This window comes from Suricata suricatta, chromosome 13 (genome assembly GCF_006229205.1).
Source record: "Suricata suricatta isolate VVHF042 chromosome 13, meerkat_22Aug2017_6uvM2_HiC, whole genome shotgun sequence".
Taxonomy (NCBI): domain Eukaryota; kingdom Metazoa; phylum Chordata; class Mammalia; order Carnivora; family Herpestidae; genus Suricata; species Suricata suricatta.
In genome coordinates, this window is record NC_043712.1 from 36,759,557 (window position 1) to 36,778,801 (window position 19,245).

General features: G+C 47.3%; 1 protein-coding gene across 1 annotated transcript in view; it reads right to left on the reverse strand.

The window, feature by feature from the left end:
• DNAI1 (dynein axonemal intermediate chain 1) overlaps window positions 1-19,245 on the reverse strand; it is a 58,375-nt gene that overhangs the window by 15,678 nt on the left and 23,452 nt on the right. The window contains exons 5-12 of the mRNA XM_029919904.1: window positions 17,683-17,809; window positions 17,302-17,414; window positions 16,940-17,059; window positions 15,904-15,963; window positions 14,580-14,714; window positions 11,636-11,720; window positions 8,012-8,129; window positions 7,685-7,728 (exon numbers count right to left, since the gene is read on the reverse strand). Coding sequence (XP_029775764.1) covers window positions 7,685-7,728; window positions 8,012-8,129; window positions 11,636-11,720; window positions 14,580-14,714; window positions 15,904-15,963; window positions 16,940-17,059; window positions 17,302-17,414; window positions 17,683-17,809 — 802 coding nt within the window. The remainder of the gene's footprint in view (window positions 1-7,684; window positions 7,729-8,011; window positions 8,130-11,635; window positions 11,721-14,579; window positions 14,715-15,903; window positions 15,964-16,939; window positions 17,060-17,301; window positions 17,415-17,682; window positions 17,810-19,245) is intronic.

The window sequence follows — 19,245 nt, forward strand, 5'->3', positions numbered from 1 at the left end:
AGCTGGGCAAGACTGACAGAAGATGAGTGAGTAGGCACACAGGTGGGTGGGTGAACAAAAGAGTGACTGAAAGCATGAATAGGTGAGTGACTAGTACTTGGACTGAGGACTCAGATGCTCTCCTTATTTCACCAAGAGGCAAAGGCAGGTATGACCCTCACACTTGCTCCTACTGTGGCATAGGACCCTTGAGGGACAGCAGTGGTGACTCACTTTCTCTAGACAATCTGTAAGCACTCCCTGCCCCTGCTTGTGTACACAGGGTCTTCATGACCAGTGAAACGAGAAAAGGAAGGTTGGAAACCCTACCCTGGCTTAATAATTCTGTAGTGAGGACATCACTGGTCTGCTCACAGAACCACTGAGACTGGAGGCCTGGACTCAGAGCTCCAGAATTTTATAGATGGGTAAACTAAGGCCAGAGGGGAGAAATAGTATGCCTGGGTGCATCAAACCCATCACATGGTGTTTGCCTTATGCAATATCTTGTTTATAGCTGAAATTATACTGTACTAATGTGGTCTTCACATGGAAGTGGAGAAAGTAAGGGACATCAGACCTAATGGGGTGGTGGGGACTGCAAAAGCCATTCCAATCTCTCCAGAATCTGGACTAGAGAACGTTTAAGGGACAGGGTAGTCAAGCATGATAAGGGGAAATTCCTGGTATAAAAAAGCATGAATTTCAAGAGACAGAGACACATCAATCAATCACACAAAGATCTTAGACCTATACTTAGCTCCCAGGTCACATGCATCCTGACAATAAGCCTCTGTTTTTTAACTCACCTCTAGTGGCCTCTGTTACTTGCAACCAAATGAGCCCTCCTGACATAAAGATCACCGTTTTCTTTTCTTCTCTTTTCCTTTTTTTATCTTTTCTTTTTTCTTTAAGTAAGCGCTACACCCAACGTGAGGCTTGAACTCACAACCCCAGGATCAAGAGTTGCATCATGCTCCACTGACTGAGCCAGCCAGCAGTCCCAAGATCACAGTTTCTAATCATGGCTAGACTATGTGTTTCTTAAATTCCAATTCAAGGTTCTGCCAAACCACAGTGGAAGAACACAGAAAGCTCCCATTTAACTGGGGCTCCCTCTGCATTCCATCTTATTCTATGATCTTCTCATCCCTGAATCCAGTGGCCCCTGTGAGACCTCGCTATTCCATTATCTAAGTATATCCAGTGTGATATGATAGCCCAAACCTCCAACAGTAACAGCATGATACCATCATCTTGTCTTCCAGAAGTCCTAAAATGACATCAATACTCAGGCCACCAGGGTCCCCCTGTGATAAAATCACTCAGGCTACCAGCAGTCTTAGTGACTTGTTCAGTGATTATTGCCCAGCTCTCCAGCATTCTCGTTATGTTATCACTGACCAGCAGCCTTGTGACACCATTGCTCGGCCCTCCAACATTCCCAGTACAATGCCACCAACCAGGAGTACAACATGGCATCAAGGTCACCTACAGTGCCTCAGTTCCCAATGAAAACTAAAATCTCATTAAGCTCAAGGCTTACAGGGCCCTGGGCGCTGGGGTACTTTGTCCTGAATCCCACAAATTCCCTGGTTCCTCAAAGTAGCTCCAGTGACAGATAGGAGCCCCCACCCCCACCCTCCATTGTGCAGAGGCAGAGACTGACATCTGGGGCCCCTGAAGGAATTCCAGGTTCCTCCAAGCTACAGATTTCATTAGGTATATGTGGCTAGTTGGAAGGGGAGGAGGAATAGAGGAAAGGAAAGAGGGAGAAAGAGAAGGAGAGAGGGAGGGGGAAGTAGGGAGAAACAGAAAGATGGAGAAACCACCTAGTCTGTGACTCTGAGATAGAGGGAGAGAGCTGCTGGCCTGGCCTTAGCTCCACTTCATGCTCTTGCCCTTCTCTAGGAAGCCTTCCAGATCATTCAGCCTCTCCTCTGTGTGTGCACCTTCACTCTTCTCTACCCATATGTCATTATGACAGGCGGTCATGAGCAGCTCCTTTCCTTAGCCTCCCACAAAGGCCACGTCAAAGAATGCAGTGAGCATAGCTTGGCTCAGCAGGTTTATTCTTTCCAGTGGGAGGGTTGCCTCCTGCTACCCCTGCTCTGCTGGATAATCTCTAAGGCCTCCCTGACTCTGACCTTCAAGGATTCACAAGATTCTGGGAAGGAGAGTCAACCCCCTATTAGAACCTGATCTGGAAGCTCTCAGAAAGCCTTGGTCTCAGGGGAGGGAGTGCTTAATTCCACCACAGACCAAAGCTCTCACTCCTTCAGCTCCTTGTGCAGGGGCCTGGCGGAGTAGTGCCCAGGGAAGAGCAATTCTTCTTGACCTGGCAACCACCAGTGGGGGCCACAGTCCCACAGCTCCACCCCTGTCCTGCAAGGAATAGCTCCTGATCATAGGGGGCCCCTCTGGAGAATTGTGGCTGTCAGGGGCAGCCTGGGCTCTTGCTCAGGATTCAGGGAAGGCAAGGCAGTCAGAGGGCATGTTGGGCCACCAGGCTAACGCCAGGTCAGTGGCCGGAGAGAAGTAGATGCCGAGCCGCAGAGACCAGCTTACCAAGCCAGCCTCCACGGCAGGCCTCATCCTCTTTACTGTGGCTTTCCAAATGAGTCTAGCCCAGGGCCGACTCCAAGGCAGCAGCTGTTTAATGACTCCCTTATTAAGTCATGCAAGCGGAATTTGGAGAAGGGCTGTGGTAGGCAGAGTAACACCCCCTAAAATGTCCATGTCCTAATCCCTAGAGCCCATAAATATGTTACTTTGCACGGCAATACGGGCTTTACAGATGTGATTAAGTTAAAGGCCTTGAGATGTGGAGATTATCTGAGTGGATTATCTGGATTATCTGATGGACTCAATGTAATCACAGGGGTACTTATAAGGGAAAGAGGGAGGCAGGCGAGTCAGAGATGTTAGAATAATGCAATTGCTAGCTGGAAGGGGGCCACAAGCCATGGAATATGGGCAGCTTCTAGAAGCTGGAAAAGGCAAGGACATGGATGTTCCCCTAGAGCCTCCAAAAGAATTGAAGCCCCGCTGACAACTGATTTTTTTTTTTTTTTGCTCAGCGAAATCCATTTTAGACTTCTGACCTCCAGAAGTGTAAGATAATAAATTCGTGTTGTTTCAAGCCGTTATGTTTGTAGCAATTTGTTACAGTAGCAATAGGAAACAAATGTAGTAGGCATTCGGGGAGGTTTGATCCAGACTCTACTTTTAGGAATCAGAGGGAGAAGCTGCATAGATAGTAATTTTTCCTGGGATGGTTTGGAAGCAGTGTCTCTAGAAGTCAGGAGGATGGAAGCAATGACCTCCAGCTCTTCTAGCAACAGTAAGGACACCCTCCCTCAGTTTCCCATACCTGGCCCTGCCACCTTGGACTCCAGGAACAGAAATGCCCTTTGGGTTAGAATATACAGTTTCCAAAGGCAGGAGACTTCCTGCCAGGGTTTCCCCAAGAAAGAGCATCAGTGCTAGAGGGTTCCAAAGCTCCAGGATGGCCCAGAGGCCACAGTGCCACGCTGGGTTCAGCCTCCCACGCACCTGGGCTTTGCCAAACACTCTCATCCGATTAGAAGTCATTTAAACAGTGTAGGAAATAAGAGCAAGGCCTTGGAGACAGAATACATCAAGCAGGACATTTAATTTGATTTAGGGAAAATGAGGCAAACATTTGAGAACCTAAATAACTAACCAGTAATTAAACTAACAACGGGAATGCCCTTGCACTACAACCCAGCGAGCACAGTGGCCTTTATGGACTGTATTTACAAAGAGACCTGACAACATAATTAGTCCTGTAAATTTTACGCAGCCTGCAGCTGAGGAGTGATGGATTTTGTGTGTGGAGGATGAACAGGGAGAAATGAGGTGGATGAATTTCCATTTTCAGTAAATGAAATTAACACTGCTTAATTAGTGAAGCTGACAAATAAATGATCAGGAAAGATTTAAATCCCTACAAGTGTATCTCTGGCCTAGACAGGCTCAGAGACAGACCCGGATGTGATGGGACAGAGTGGGAAAGGGTTTAGTGCTGGGACTCAGGGTCTGACTTTGGCCCCTTTTGAAGGCTGCTCCCAGAGGGAGACGGGGGTGAGGGACAGTTGGCTCTTCTGCCTTTCTTAGACGTAGCGCAATGGGAAGCTTCCTCTCCATCTCTGTGTGATAGCCAGTCGGGACCACACAGAGTGCCCAGGATCTGTTCCACCATCTCTGCCCAACAGACCATGAGGAGTCCTCATTTCCCTGCTATCAACTGGCTAATGGGCTGGAAAGGACCCCTTCAGTACAGGAGGCTGATAGAATTACATCCCAGCTCTGCCCCATAGGCCATCCCTTCCTAGAGTACTTTCCCCTGCCCTACAACGTTCCTCCATCTGCTTGCACCTGCTGACAGCCTCTTTCTCCACTCTGCTGAGACATGGAGCCTGACCCTAGGGGACACTCCAGTGTCCGCCTTATATGCAGCTTGACATATCCACCACCTCGTACCCAGTAGCCACACAGGGGAGGCAGGTGCAAATGCGTCTGTGCTATTGCAGGCAATTGCCTGGACTCCCTCACCACCCCCCCACCCCCCGTTTGATCCTGGCCTGCCCTTGCTCCAGCCAACCTGCTCTGTTGGCCCAAATAGAGACTGGCCCCAGTCCTTCTCAGGTACATGCCTACCCCTGCCAAAGTCCTTCTTGGCTGTGTTATAGAATAAATATCTGGAAGTTACAGGCAAAAGGAGGTCTGGGCTGAGCTCATCAGGGTCAAATCCAACAACAAACCCAAATTCTCACTCCAGTGTTTGTCTGCATGAGGCAGTCTGATGATGGGAGACTGGCATCTGGGAGTTTCCAAAGACAGTGTGATGGGTCCTGGTGACCCAGCTGCTCCTCACAGTGACCTCATGTGGTAACTAGGGTGCCTAGTTGTTTTTTGCCTGCTTCAGCTTTGCCCTCTTTCTTCCAGGGAAGTATCTGGGTATTCAAGAGCACAGGACTCCCAGAGGTGACATCAGAAGTGAATACAGGAGCCCTTCTGAGTCCCAGCTCAGCCTGGCCCTGCTCAGACCTCTGCAGAATGGTGCTGAGATGTGCAAGGCTCTGGAGAAAGATACCTATGTGCCAGCTGGCCAATAACTTTGGTACCAGTGGCAGCAACAGCAAATACCCCAACCGCCGCTTCTGGGGCCTGCTCTCTAGAGTAGGTAGGGGCTTATCTGACTCTCCTCCATCCCCACAGGCCCCTTTCTCTGCTTCGGTCCCCTGAGACTCCTGCAGGAAAGTGAGGGGACAGAATGACAGACAAATCAGCAATGATTGTCCTTTATATGTGGGTAGTTCTTATAGTTCACAGGGCCCATTTGCTTTCCTTTCAAGTGTGTCTAGCAACAGCCCTGAGATAGAAATCTGGCAGGTGTCAGTTTCTTCATGTCATCAGTAAGGAAGCCAAGGCTCAGAAGACACTTTTGGCCCCAGGTCATGCCACTGGGAAGTGACCCTCCAGCCAGAAGGTCTATAATGTGGCTATCAAGGGACAAAGAGACCTTTACTGGGTGCATGTCTGCCTAAAGGAGGCTATTAGGCCTGTCAGGCTTGGAGTCATCTATTCCTTTTTAGTTTTTCTGTTTTTTTTATATAGTTTATTACCAAGGTGGTTTCCATATAACACCTAGTGCTCTTCCCTACAAGTGCCCTCCTCCATGACCATCAATCCCTTTCCCCTTCCTGCCCCCCCTCTTCAGCCCTCAGTTTGTGCTCAGCATTCAAATATCTGTCATGGGGGCACCTGGGTGGCTCAGTCGGTTAAGCCTCCGACTTCAGCTCAGGTCAGATCTCACATTCGTGGGTTCGAGTCCCGCATCAGGCTCTGTGCTGACAGCTAGCTCAGAGCCTGGAGCCTGCTTCCAGTTCTGTGTCTCCTTCTCTCTCTGCCCCTCCCCCTCTCATGCTCTGTCTCTCTCTGTATCAAAAATAAATAAAACATTAAAAAAATTAAAAAAAAATCTGTCATGATTTGCCTCACTCCCTCTCCCCAACTCTTTTCCCCCCTTTTCCCATTTCCATGGTCTCCTATTAGGTTTCTCCTGCTAGACCTGTGACAACACATGGTGTCTGTCCTTCTCTGCCTGACTTATTTCGCTTAGCTGGGAGTCATCTATTTCTGAGGGATGGGTTACTCTTCTCCACTGTTTCTGGCTAAAGCTGCCCCTGTGAACAGCCTCTGCATGATCCCAACCAGCTGACCCTGCTTCTGGCCCTCGGTGGGAGGAGGATGGGGGTAGAACTGATGTAGTTTCTCTTCCCACCTGCTAGGGAGCCTCTCCCACCCCTGCCTCAGTCCTGGGCATAGAGCCCGTGCAGAGAGCAGCCTCAGAGAGGGTCGACACCCACTCCTGGGAGGGCCTGCTCAGCCCCCAGGCCCTGTTCCAGGGCCAGTAGCTGCCGCAGAGCGGGAGGAATGTGCTAGTTCCCTGCCAGAGGAGGAGGGTGCTTCCAGCTTGGCAGCAGCCCACCCTCAGGAGTAGGGACACAAAGCGGGCATTTAGGGCATCCTCAAAGGCAGCCCAGACCACGAGACTGGGAGCAGCTCCAAGGTCTCCTCCCTGAGAGGAATGATAAACACCAACTCCTCCTTGCCCTCCCTCCCACCTCCCGTACCCTGGTCAAAGAAAGGGCTGGGTGCACAGGCGGTCGAAGGGGTAGAGCCCAGGAGCTTGCATGTCTGCCAGCCAGGAGAAGTTTGGAGAATGGAAGGGCTTTTCTGTTCACAGAAGCTGATCCTCCCAGCCAGGGAACACTCTGTTAGCCTGGGGAGCTGCGCTAACATGAAGTGTGGGGCCCTCTCCTGTTAGGAAAAGAGAATGTCCAGGACAGCTCGGAGGCAGAGGCTTCCTTCTGCAGGGAACATGGGACATGAAGGCTAAGCAAACTACCACATAGTTACCACAGTGCTGCCTCCTGCTACAGGGGTGAGGGTGCGGGCAGGGGGGAACTGGCAGGGGTGAGAACACCCTGGACAATAGTGGTCTTCCAGGGCCCAGGGGCCAAGTGATGAACATCAAGCCCTTGCCCCCACCCCTGCCTGCTCTGGGGCCAGATCAGGAAACTTCCCTCTCTCTCAGCCTCACCATCCAATCTCTCCCAGGTCTGGTCCAGCCTACCTTCTCAAGCTTACCAAACCTACTTCTCCATCCTCACTTCCACAGTCATGGTCCAGATCTTTTCTTAAGGGGCTTTACCAGCCTCCTAACTGGTTTCCTAGCCCCCAGTCTCATGCCTCTCATTCCTCCCTGTGCTGGTTCTGTCCCTGTCCTTCAGTGATTTCCCCTCAGGAGAATGTCATAAGAAGCCCCTCAGGATAATTTCCAGGCTTCTTGGAATGGCTTCCCAACCCTGGCTTCCTCAACAGCTTCATTTCCTCCCATATCTCTTGTGCCTCTGGACCTCTGCATATGCTAGTCCCTCTGCCAGAAGTGCTCTCCCCTCTTGGTATCACTTTGGTATATTCCTTCAAGGCTCACTTTGGTATATTCCTTCTCCCAGCACTATTGCTGGTATGACTGTCAGTCTTGCCCATTAGACTGTGAGCCCCTTGAGGGCAGTGACTATATCTTCTTTCACTTCTGGCAAAGAGCTCTGCACTGAATAGGTACTTAAGTGTTTGCTGATTGAGTGAGCAAATGAACAAATAGATTACTTACAGGAGCCATGTCCCACTGCAAACAGATCCTTGTACTTTGGATTCCTGCAAAAGAAATAGGAACCCATTGGCCCAGGAAATAAACATGGCTTTCCTGTGGACATGAGCCTTCCCACGAATACTGGTGCCTAACTACACTGTAGATATCTACTGTTGAGTGTTGAGACCTGGGCTGATACCACAATCCCTTAAGAATCCCAGTCTCTTTTTTTTCTATAATGCTACATATCATCCTCAAGGTGGTTAAGTGCAGTAGAAGTGCCCTGCCAGCGCTTGGCACCCAGCAGATGCTCAGGGATTTCGGGTTTGCTGCAATGTCTACACTCACCAGCAGAGGGCGGTGACGGCCAGGTGCTTGGCTTTGTCGTTTTGGAACTTCCAGAGCGGCAGCAGCGTACCCTCCTGGTCTCGGTATTCGTCAGCAGCATCTTCATAGTACTTAAAATCTTAAACACACATAGGCTGAATCAGCCCTGGGACTGCCATTTTATGGCAGACCCAAGTCCGCCACTTTCTGTCTGTACCACTTTGGCCAAAACAATCAGATTCTTTGTGTTTCAAAGTGGGAACAGTAATAGTACCTATCTCAAAGGACTGTTGTGAGGATAAATTTTTAAGAAATGTAAAGAACTTGGAAAAATACCTGGTACCTAGTAAGCTCTCTATATGTGTTATTGTTACTCTCATCCCTGTTGTTGGAGGCAAATTACAATAAAGTAGCCATATCCTCATAGATAAAATCCCAGGTTTGTCTGACCTCATATCTGCTGCTAAGCCCCACTATCGTTTTTTTAAATGTATTTTTTAATTTATTTTTGACACAGAGAGAGACAGAGCATGAGAGGGGGAGGGGCAGAGAAAGAAGGAGACACAGAACAGGAAGCAGGCTCCAGGCTCTGAGCTAGCTGTCAGCACAGAGCCTGACACGGGGCTCAAACCCATAAACGTGAGATCTGACCTGAGCCGAAGCTGGACGCTTAACCGACTGAGCCACCCAGGTGCCCCTAAGCCCCACTATTGTGAAGCTACCTGGATCCCTGATGGATTCTCTGAACTCAAGTTCATCTCCAGGATTAAATCGTCTCTGCTTCCCATTTCCTCTAACTTAGGCAGAAGCTCCATCCATCCTTCCACTTGTCTAAACCAGAAACGTGAGTAATCATTGACTGATCTCTTTTCATCACCTTTCATTTTTTCCTTCTGACCATGTTTTAAACATTCACTTCTCTCCAAACCCCTAGCCACTGCCCATGCCCCAAGAGCCATCACCTGGATTATTACACCATCCTCCTAAATGGACTCACCACCTCCAATAACTCCTTCTCCAGTCCATGCTCCACGGAGCTAGCTGAGTGTAAATAAATCACTTCACCACACCACCTCCTCTACCTCACTGAAAATCCCTCAGTGGCTCCCCTTGCACATGGCTCCCTGGTCAAACCAAGGCTCCAGGCCATAACTTCCATGTCATTTCCAGCCAGGTGTTCACATAACCTCTGTATCAAACAGTGTCTAAAATGTCCTGCTCCTCCATCTTCCTGGCAAACTCCTACTCATTGCAGATCCATATTAAACTCTTTTTCCTCTGTGAGGCCTTCATTTTCCTGTTAGGCAGAATTCATTTCTTCCTTCATTCCAGGCATCTCTACTGAAATGCCTGTCATGCTGTGTTGCTTCTATTTATCCTTTTGGCCTTCTCTCCTACCAGACAGCTCCCGGGGAGCAGGAAGCATGTTATATTCATTTCTGGACTTGCAGTGCCTAGCACAGGGCCAGCCATAGAGCAGACAGCCAATGACTGTTCAAAGAATGCAATGAAATAAATTAACAGAAGTGAAAAGTTTCTCAGTCTTTTCCCAATCAAGTGTGACCCGTTAGAAAACTAATCCTCTCATCCAACATGGTCAAGGACATGCCGAGGCTCTGCTCCCCCACCTTGAGGTTGTGGAACTACATTCAAACCTCACAAATGTCTCAGAATTTAAAAAAGACTAGAGTGATTAGAGGCACGAGGCTTGATCATATCAGAGCTCCCTGAGCTTAGGCTATCTTTGAAAATACTTCATTTCAGAGAGGAGATTAATTGGTAATACTTTTCTGTTTTCACTTCTTCATGATCATACTTTCCCAAAGGGAAAAAGAGTATGCAATTAAAAAAATCAAAGTTTAGTGCATTTTTATGTGATTGTGTTCTTATAAATGAAAAAGGTTCACCAAGGCCAATTTCTCCATGGATATTAATCGTGTTTGCAGTCCTTTGGTGGGGCTGGTTGCAGAGGCTGGGTTTCAGGAAGCCAAGCTGTGTGAGTGACAAATTCATTCACAGCTGCTGTGTACTTTGACAGCTTTGAAAAGCACTCAAGGTCATTTTCCAGCCTGAATGATAACAAGGGGGCTTGTTTAGGCTGCTGGTCTTGGCAGCCCTGGTTTCTGTGTCCCATGGGTGAGCAATGAGCATCAAGTCACCACGAAGAGCCCTAGGCTGTCAGCAAAAGAGACCAGCCAGCAACAAGGAGCTGCCAACTTTGGGGAGGCAGCTGCTCCAAATAAATGCACAACCTCTTAGGGAAATATAAGCCACTTGGGAATGTGTTGTTCATGCCATGGGAAGGATTCTATTTCCCTGGCTCTGTCAAAGACACCAGAATTTCCCAGGCCCCCAGGATTTAAGCGTTTCTGAATCAATTTCTTTCTTCACTTCATCACTAATTAATCACCAGCATAGACTTATTGAATGTTTTTTTTTTTTTTTGAAATGTCTCTTCCAGCCCAGTGGTTCTATAGCCTTGTGCTGAAGTGCTTCGGCTATGGATCTAAGGGGCCTGTGTTCAAGTCCTGATTGTACCACTCATTCCTCATACTAGCTATGGTTTTGAACAAGTAGCAATAGCCCAGATTTATCACCTATAAAATGGAGATAATAATGGCATTCTGCCTGTGGCTGGAAGGATGATATAAAGTAACACATGTAAATTGTTCCACACAATGCCCAGTACATAGGCCATTCCCAGGGAATGTTGGTACTGGCTTTTTACTCCCTTTTCTCCATCCCCTGGAAAAGGTGTGGTGAGGCCCACTCCACCCCACACCTGAAACTCATCTTCATCTCTGTCCCTGTATTCTGCCCAATTGCATCATGCTCTCACTGGGCTGTGTTTCTGTCTGGGCTGTCTGCAGAAAAATCTCAGATTTCCTGAGATATTCCAGGCATTTAATTAACTGGCTCTAACCACCTCTGTGGCCTGAGCTTTCACTACTTTCCAACAAACCCCTGTCGGAATCACTGAGCCTGCTGCACTTTATCCCCAGGGACAATTCCCATTCATTTTTATCACCGAGTCACTGTTTATGCTGTCCCTTGCCCAAAACATCTGCCCTTCTGCCAATCTCCTACTCAAACTCTGCTTATCCCTTGGCACCTAGCTTAGCCCTCCCCGCAGTCTTCCTTGACTGCTGCCACTCATCCCTCATTTCTCTTCTTCCATTCTTGAGGATCCCCAGAGCAGTTTCAGTCTGCATTCTAGCATTTATATTTTCCCTAAGCTGGATGCAGTAGAGAAAGAGCACAGAATTAGGAAACTCAAGACCTGGATTTGGGTCCTCTCTGTCATTCAATAGCCAGCTAGACTTGTCCTTAGCTTCCTCTTGTGTAAAGTAGGGGTAATATCTCTGCCTGCCTCCTCAGACTGTTGGGAAGCTGACATTGGTTCACTAATATACAGTGTTTTGTCACACCATTGTCAGATCTCATCACTATACCCATTTTTCTTATTCCATTGTTTGTAGTTGACCTATGTATGTCTTGTCTCCCTAGTGACATCCAGAGGAGGAAGGGATTAGTTTTTCTCCCCTTGTACCTATAGTACCTAGCATGGGACACTCAAATACTTGCCTTGTATGAGGAATTTTTAATACAGGCAATAATAGTAGTTGCCAGCATTTCAAATCTTACCTTGAGCAATATCATCAAAAGTGTTCTGGTTGACCATCCGCTCCATGATTTTAGCAGCCTGAGTCACTTTGGTGATGTCATCACTCTGTGGAGATACAGAGGCCACAGGCCCTCTTAGCTAGCACCTGGAAAGGTTATGTCTTGAGCCACAGCCCAGACTTGCAATTTTATCTCTGATACCACCCACCTCAGATAGCTCTGTAAAGATATCTCTTCATGCCTCAGAAACCAGCTCACCTCACCACCCACTTTGGGGAATTCCCAGCTTTTAAATGGTACAAGGAGCCTGCACTGCTATACTTGGCCTTTGGGCACAGCCTGTCGTGTGTTTTTTCATTCTGAGCTTGTTCTGGAGAAGGCCTACTCAGAGCACAACACATGACATTGAAGAACATTGAAGAACAGAGAGGTTTCATCATCTTGGGCTATGACAAAGACTCCCATTAAGGCCTCAGAGAGCTTCTGGTCCAACTCATTTAATCAAGAATTGAGGAAGACATAGAGGCTCACAGAGGGAACAGATATGCTTGTATATAGGGAGTAAGAGGCAGAAATGACTCCTAATCCAGGCCTTGCCCACTGTGGAAAGAAACCAGCTGAGTGGGCAACCCTTGAGAGGCTCCAGAGCACTAGGCCCTTGGCTCTTGAAAATGAGATTTTCCAGAAGTGCCAGCATCAGGCAGTGGTTAAGAAAATGGGTTCTGAAGCCAGGCAGACCTGCATTCCCTCCCATCGCATGCATTAGGAAGGAATCAGTTGGCCACTTTAGGTAAGTTACTTAAATTCTCTGAATCTTAGAGTACACATGACACAGCAGGGATGGATAATGCCACCTGCATCTGGGGTCATTGTACTATACTAATAACTGTATATAATCTTGGGCTCTCACAACAATCTTGCAAAGTAAGATCATTAGTATATCTTTACAGATGAGGAAACAGGTTAGAAAAACCTAGCTAATAAGTAGCAAAGCCAGGATGTAAACTCAACTCTGTGGACTCCAGGTCTCTTGCCCTCAGGCCCCACAGAAAGCCAGTCCCTTACCAGTCTGACCACCCTTGTCTGGTCCTGGGAGACTCAGGGTTCTAGGTGTGTGGTAGACCACTGCCTCTCTTGTTCTGGATACTATACTACTTGAGCAGACATAGCTTTTTATTGGTTCTGACTGAATTTGTGGCCTCTGAGCCCTTTCTGCCATTCCCATCCTAATCTTTCAGATCAGACAAGTTTGCATTCATTTCTGTATATTAATCCAAATCATTAATCAAACAGAAATCTGAGATATATAATTGCAGATTTTCCTACAGGGTATCATAGAGTTATTATGCTTTCCCCTTCTCACAACCTTGTCAGATGCAGGTCTCTGAGAAAGGGGTGTCACTCTGTACATGCCCTGGGCCTGAGCAAAGGGTCACTCTATTCTACAGAAAGCCAGGCCCAGTACTTGAGATTTCTTAGTTAAAACTCAATTTCCTTGCTTACAGGTTGCATACTAAGGTACTCACTAAGGTATCTTATACCCCATAATGCTATGTCTCCACTGTAGCTTCTTGGTCCAGAAGGCTGGACTCTGCCTGCATCACAGGCTTCCATGTCAACCAAGCTGGAATAACCCAGTGTAGTCCTACTTCCCTGGGCATGTTAGACACCAAGGGCTTAGACCCAAGGAAATTTTTCAGTTTCAGCCACAGGAATATTTCTTCTCTTTTCTGGGTCCTGGTGGCTGCAGTTAAAGTGTCTACAATAATAGTCCTAGTACACAGCCTATAGATAAACCTTTCATAGATCTTCAAGTGAACCCTGACTCAGGCTAACATCACCCCTTCTGAAGCCCCTAACCTCTAGGGACTAGTAAAGGGGAAGTCAAGGTTCTGGACAGGACAACCCATGGGACAGGGACTTCATCTTTCACTTCAGAGTTCCAGTACTCAGCATGACCATGATTACAAGTGCCTGGCCTGTAATTGAATGAAACTGATTCGGGGCAATTCATATTAAGCCAAAGCAGGGAATCCTTAAACCTCCCATAATATGTGACTTTTATCAGGAACATGTAATTGAGTGGAAGTGGGAATACCTCAGACAAAACTTCCTTTAACTCTTTTGGCTTTTATAGCTGAACCACCTCCTAGAGAGCTGTCTGGGAGCTCTCCAGGGTGCTGAACGCAGACCTCGTCTTTCTATGGACCTAGTATTTCCCATCCCATTATAGGTCAAACTCATCCATACTGGGACTCTGGCTCCTGATTCAGCTTTCTCTATGATGAAAGGACCAATGTGGCCCTTCAGCATCTCCTTGTGATCCTCCTTGACCTATCACTATAACTTTCATAATATCCCCAAACCTGTGCTGGCTACACTCACAGTGATCCCCCCACAAATAGACCTCTACACTGACTCCTATTATGGTTCTTCACAGTAAATCCAGCCCAGAGTGGCCACACCCATTGGTCTGAACCTGTTGGTGCCTGTGATCAGCTCTGATTTGGCTCCTGGCCTATAAGACTCACCTATAAAATTGAGCACAAGTAAATCCAGGGACTGAAGGTCAAAGAGCAAATCACTCTCCAAAACCCCGAGCCCTTGGTCAGGGATGTGGTGCCTTATTCTCACATCCCGCCCCATCCTGAGAAGACTCCTGAGCTCTTTCAGGGTTTGCAGTGGGCTTTCAATAACATTCATGTCTTCTGTTGCTCCCTAGCCCAAAAACCCTGAGTCCCTGCTGGCCTCCAGACCTATATAAGATTGGGAAGAGGTGTGGAATGCCAGAGGCAGCTGTAGCTCTCTTCACACCTTCCTACAAGGAAAAACTATTCATACTTCAACATTAGCTTTCCATTTAAGGTCTGTAAAGACCTTCCAGATAGCCAGGCTTCTCTCTACCAAGAGACCAAGATCCCACCAGTCATTCTCTGTAACAGATCCACAGGAAACTCCACCAAACCTGGGACTCTATAGATGCCATCTTCCTCATAGCGATCTTCCCCACTTTTTTAGCCACTGGTGTCTTTGCCTTCTCTTTCTCTTTGGTCTTTTCCTGCTTCTCAAGTTCCTCTACATAGGCGTCATAGATCTCCCACTAGGCAAGGGCAAGATGAGAAGGATCATTGCAGGGCAAAATCTTCATCCAGCCAGCTCCTATTCAGAGAAGCTTGAGGAATAGATTATGTCAGGCCCTGTCACATGCCACTATAGCATCCTCTACCTGGCCCACTGTAATTATGTATTCAATGTCTGTCTTCTGTGCTGTCAGCTCTAGGACACCTTTGGGATGGGCTTTCCACCCTGCAGCTCAGGGGTTCAGTTATGAGCTGGAGATCAGTATTGTTCCAAACTACAAACCCCACTGGGCAAAACAAATGGGCAAATATCAGGGTGGGTCACATTTTTCTTGGTGATTTATAAGACTCTGAAATAGGAAATTCAAAAAATGTTTACCCCATGGAAGTGTGATAGACTTTACTAGTTCATGTTAACTGTCTACAGTACTGACCACAACTTCTGAGCATAAAAAGATAAACAAAAAGTAAGGGAACTCCTGCTAACTGCATCTGACAGCAAGAGAAGCCCAAGGATGGTAACAAAGGAAGCAGCAAGGATCTGGAGGGGAAAACCCAGATCACACTGTGTGCTCTCCAGAGTTGGGCAGTCACTGCCACCTGGAGGCCAAATAGACACACCTTACATTAACAATTCACCCATGGGCCCGTACTGCACACTACAACATAATTCAATGTTTGTCATCTCATTCAGAGCCTTCCAACAACCCTGTAAGGCTGCCTACTGTCCTCACTTGACATAGAAAGAGAAATTGAGGCATTAAGTGTGACATGGTTTGCCCAGGATCTTATAGTATAAGCAGCAAAGTTGGGGCTCAACTCAGGTCTCCTGGCACCATATCCTGCCTAAATCAGCATGGCTATCCAGTAGAATTTGAGGGAGAATGGGGGTCTGCAGGAACAATTAAGACTGCTAGAAGGGCAGGTTAGAGTGCTAACACTTCAGAGTCAGCCATGGGGTGACTACAGAGAGTTGGAAGCCATGCCTATTTCCCTCTTTGACAGCCTTGCCCCTGAGGGGCATGTGGCTGATCCACACCTCATTAGGTGGGGACTACTGTTTCATATGCCTGATGTTCAGAGCGTGGACAAAAAGCAGGGAGATGGGTGGATGAGGTGGGCAGGCTACCAGAGGAACCTTTGACAAGAATGCCTGAGGTGGGGAGGTGGGAATGTGGTGATGACTTTTAGACTGAGCCAGGGTCTCACCTGATTAGCTGTGGCTGAAAAGTTTGTCCTGGGAGGAGGTTCCATCTGACATTCTCGGTCCTAGAGAACAAAGATAACAAAAACCCACCGAGAGCCCTCAACTCCTCACTTAACCCAATAGTATATCCATGGATGAAGCATTTCAGAGCAGAGGGAGGGATGGGACACAGAACTGGGGAAGTAAAGAGGGGCTGAACAAAGGACGAAATGATACAGTGAAAACCTACATTTTCCTTCCAAGCTTCCTTCAGAGGAAGGCTAAGCTAGAAATTGGGGGCAATGAAGCCTGATTGTTCCAGTTTCAGCTAAGTGGGGGATAGGCAGGCCTCTGGCCAGCCTCTCGATGCAAGACATAGAGGTCTGCCCCTAGCAGGCCACTGGGCTAATATCCTTCACCCTGAGAAGACTTCTCTCTAATACCGGGGCCTCTGGCTCCACTAAGGGAATGCATTCCCTCCTCATCATGTATCATCCAGATTACTGAATAGGGAGCACATAGTGTGATTAGGAGCTGCCAGAAACCCACCTTGTAGACTTTTGCCCTCCATTCATAGATTTGTTAATGTAAAACACTGTCTTACATATGTAAGTCTCTCCCCTGAAACCCTGAGAGATTCTTTCAGCCTGGTACTCAGGCTCCTCCATACTTATGAGCTAGGGAACTTTTCTAGCCTTTTCCAGGTTAGTCTATCACAGAGACCATCAACTTCAGTCAAAGTGGCTTTTAGTCGTGTCTCCCTGGCACATCAGGCCTCTCCTCTCTCCCCCAGATCTTGGCCTCTTCTTCAAGGCCCTTACATGTTTCAGTCTCAGTTGAAGGGCTCCAGATTCCTTGTTACCCACTCTGAACTCCCATGAGGATGGCTTACAAGGACCTGAACATATGCTCCCAGCTCTCCTCAGAGAAATTAAATGTGGTGCATGCCTGTCACCCTTCCAGGCCAAGGGCTGCTGGGGCTGGAGTCAGGCCTGTTCCTTTCCTGCCATGAACAGTGCAGATCTGTGAGGTAAAGGGGGTGCAGTGGGGCTGCTTTACCCGGAGAGGGTTGTTTATGGTCTGTGAGGCCCTCTCACTGAAGTTGAACTGGTTGGTGAGTTTTTGCTCCTTGGGCTGCTTAGGAGTCATCAATTCTTCCTCAGTCACTTTTTCAGCTGCCTGGAAAAAAAGATTCATAGGACCAGGTCTCAGCGGTGAGAAAAAGGTGGTGGGGAGTCAAGAGTGGGGAGAAGTCATGTCCTAGGATAGGACAGAGGTGGGAGAGGGTGATGGTGCCAGGGGCATTGGTACCTGCAGCCTCTAACATCTCATCTTCAGCTCCACCTCTAACAAGTTACCCCTGAAACTTCCATCCTCAGTTGGAGATGGAAGGGGAGAGATGAAACAATATTATACTGTACCTCAGCTGCAGGCATATCTGTTTGACTTCCAGCTTCAGTTTCAGCTTCCTTAGGCTCTTCTTCTTCAAGGATTTCAGTTTCTGAAATCGCCACTTTGGTGGACTCCTGAGAACCTTGGTAGGATATTTCAGATGAGCCCAAAGTCCAGGCTTCCTCCCTTGTCCCCTGGTAGGGTAAGGCTTTCTAGATTCCTGCCTTTGAGAACTCACCTACCCCAGGGTTCTCATGGGTTAACTCCCAGACCTATCCAGGACAGCCAGCTGTTGGACTTTATGTAAGTAGAGGCTCTGCAAAGTTATGGCTTAGTGATCTGCCCCCTAGGGTGACCACAGAAAGGGACCAGGCTCTGGGCTGTAGCTTCAGGCTGGACCCCAGGCCTACCTGCTGCTAACTTATCACGGTAGTGCTGCCGCCGTCCTTCATCTGAGTCTCTGGGGATCAGGTTCCCAACATGGCTGAAGTGAACTGCCATTTGGTTCACAATGCCAATAAACTTATATGTGCCTTCCTAAGAGGAGAGAGGACTGGGTCAGACCAGGGGTCCCAAAAAGTACTGCTCAAGTCAGAATGTAGTCTGCCTTCATTCTATAAGGCTTAACGTGGCCCATCTGCTAACGATATATATAGATCTCATCAAATCCTCAGTTAACCTGAAGTTTTCATTGCATTCTAGCTTAAGAGGAGGCAAATGAAATAAAAATTTAAAAATTCTCATCAAAGACATATTTTTAAATATCTTCTCTTTCCAACTTTGGATAGTCCCGGATTTGTCTATCACTGGCTCTTACATCCATGCCAAGTGATTCTGGTGCACTTGTCTCACCACAGATTTGAGGCAGGACACTCATAGTCCTCAGACATACTTGCCTGGCCTACTCTGAACTGTATTTAGTGAATGTGAGGGCTGGATAGATCCTCAGAGAGGCTAAATCCCCAATTCCTCTTTTCTATACAGGAGGCCACAGGTATCTAGAAAAGGTTTGAGTTTGGTACTGGTCCAGTTTACACAGCAAATGAGAAGTAGGGCTAGGCTTAAAGCCTAGGCAGTCTTGTTCATTTCTTCTTCAACAACTAATTTTTAAACAAATACAACATGCCACGTATTTCCTCTTGTTTTAATTTTTTTATGTTTATTTATTTTTGAGAGAGACAGAGCATGGGCAGGGGAGGGGCAGAGAGAGAAAGAGACAGAATCTAAAGCAGGCTGTAGGCTCCAAGCTGTCAGCAGCACAGAGTCTGATGTGGGGCTCAAACCCAAGAACCATGAGATCATGACCTCAGCCTAAGTCAGATGCTTCACCCACTGAGCCATCCAGGTGCCCCAACATGCCAAGTATTTTCTAGGTTCCAGAGATATTAAGCTTAGTAAAAGCAGATGTGATCCCTGCTTTCATAGGGCCTATTAGACTGGCTCCTCTAGACAGCCTCCTTTTTGACAAGCATCTTAGTTGTACCATTGACTTTGAGACCAAGTTTTCCTTACTTCTTTCAAAATATGTCTTCCCAACCCTTTTAAAATTACATAGAAAATTATTACATTTGTATGACACACTAGGGTAAACTCAGTGGAGAGGAAACCAGCTCATGGACTCCAGCTGTATCAAACCCACCTGTCCCTGGAGGGCTGAAAGACTCACTATTTCTGTACATAGATTGGGACATTCTGCCTTCAAAAGTCACCACAAACCCCTTCTTCTCTCAGTAACTCAGATGGATGGGAAATGAAACAGTGCATTTATTAAAAGCATGGTCTATGGTGGTGGGCAGAAAAGATTCAAATCCTGATTCTGTCCCCTATTTTCTACATGGCCTTGGGCTTAACCACTAAGTTTAAAATTTTTCATATGTAAAATGAAGATAATAATATCTACTGTTTAGGATAGTTGTAAGTATTGAAAATAACAAAAATAATTTATTTATTATTATTTAAAAAATTTAGATAGA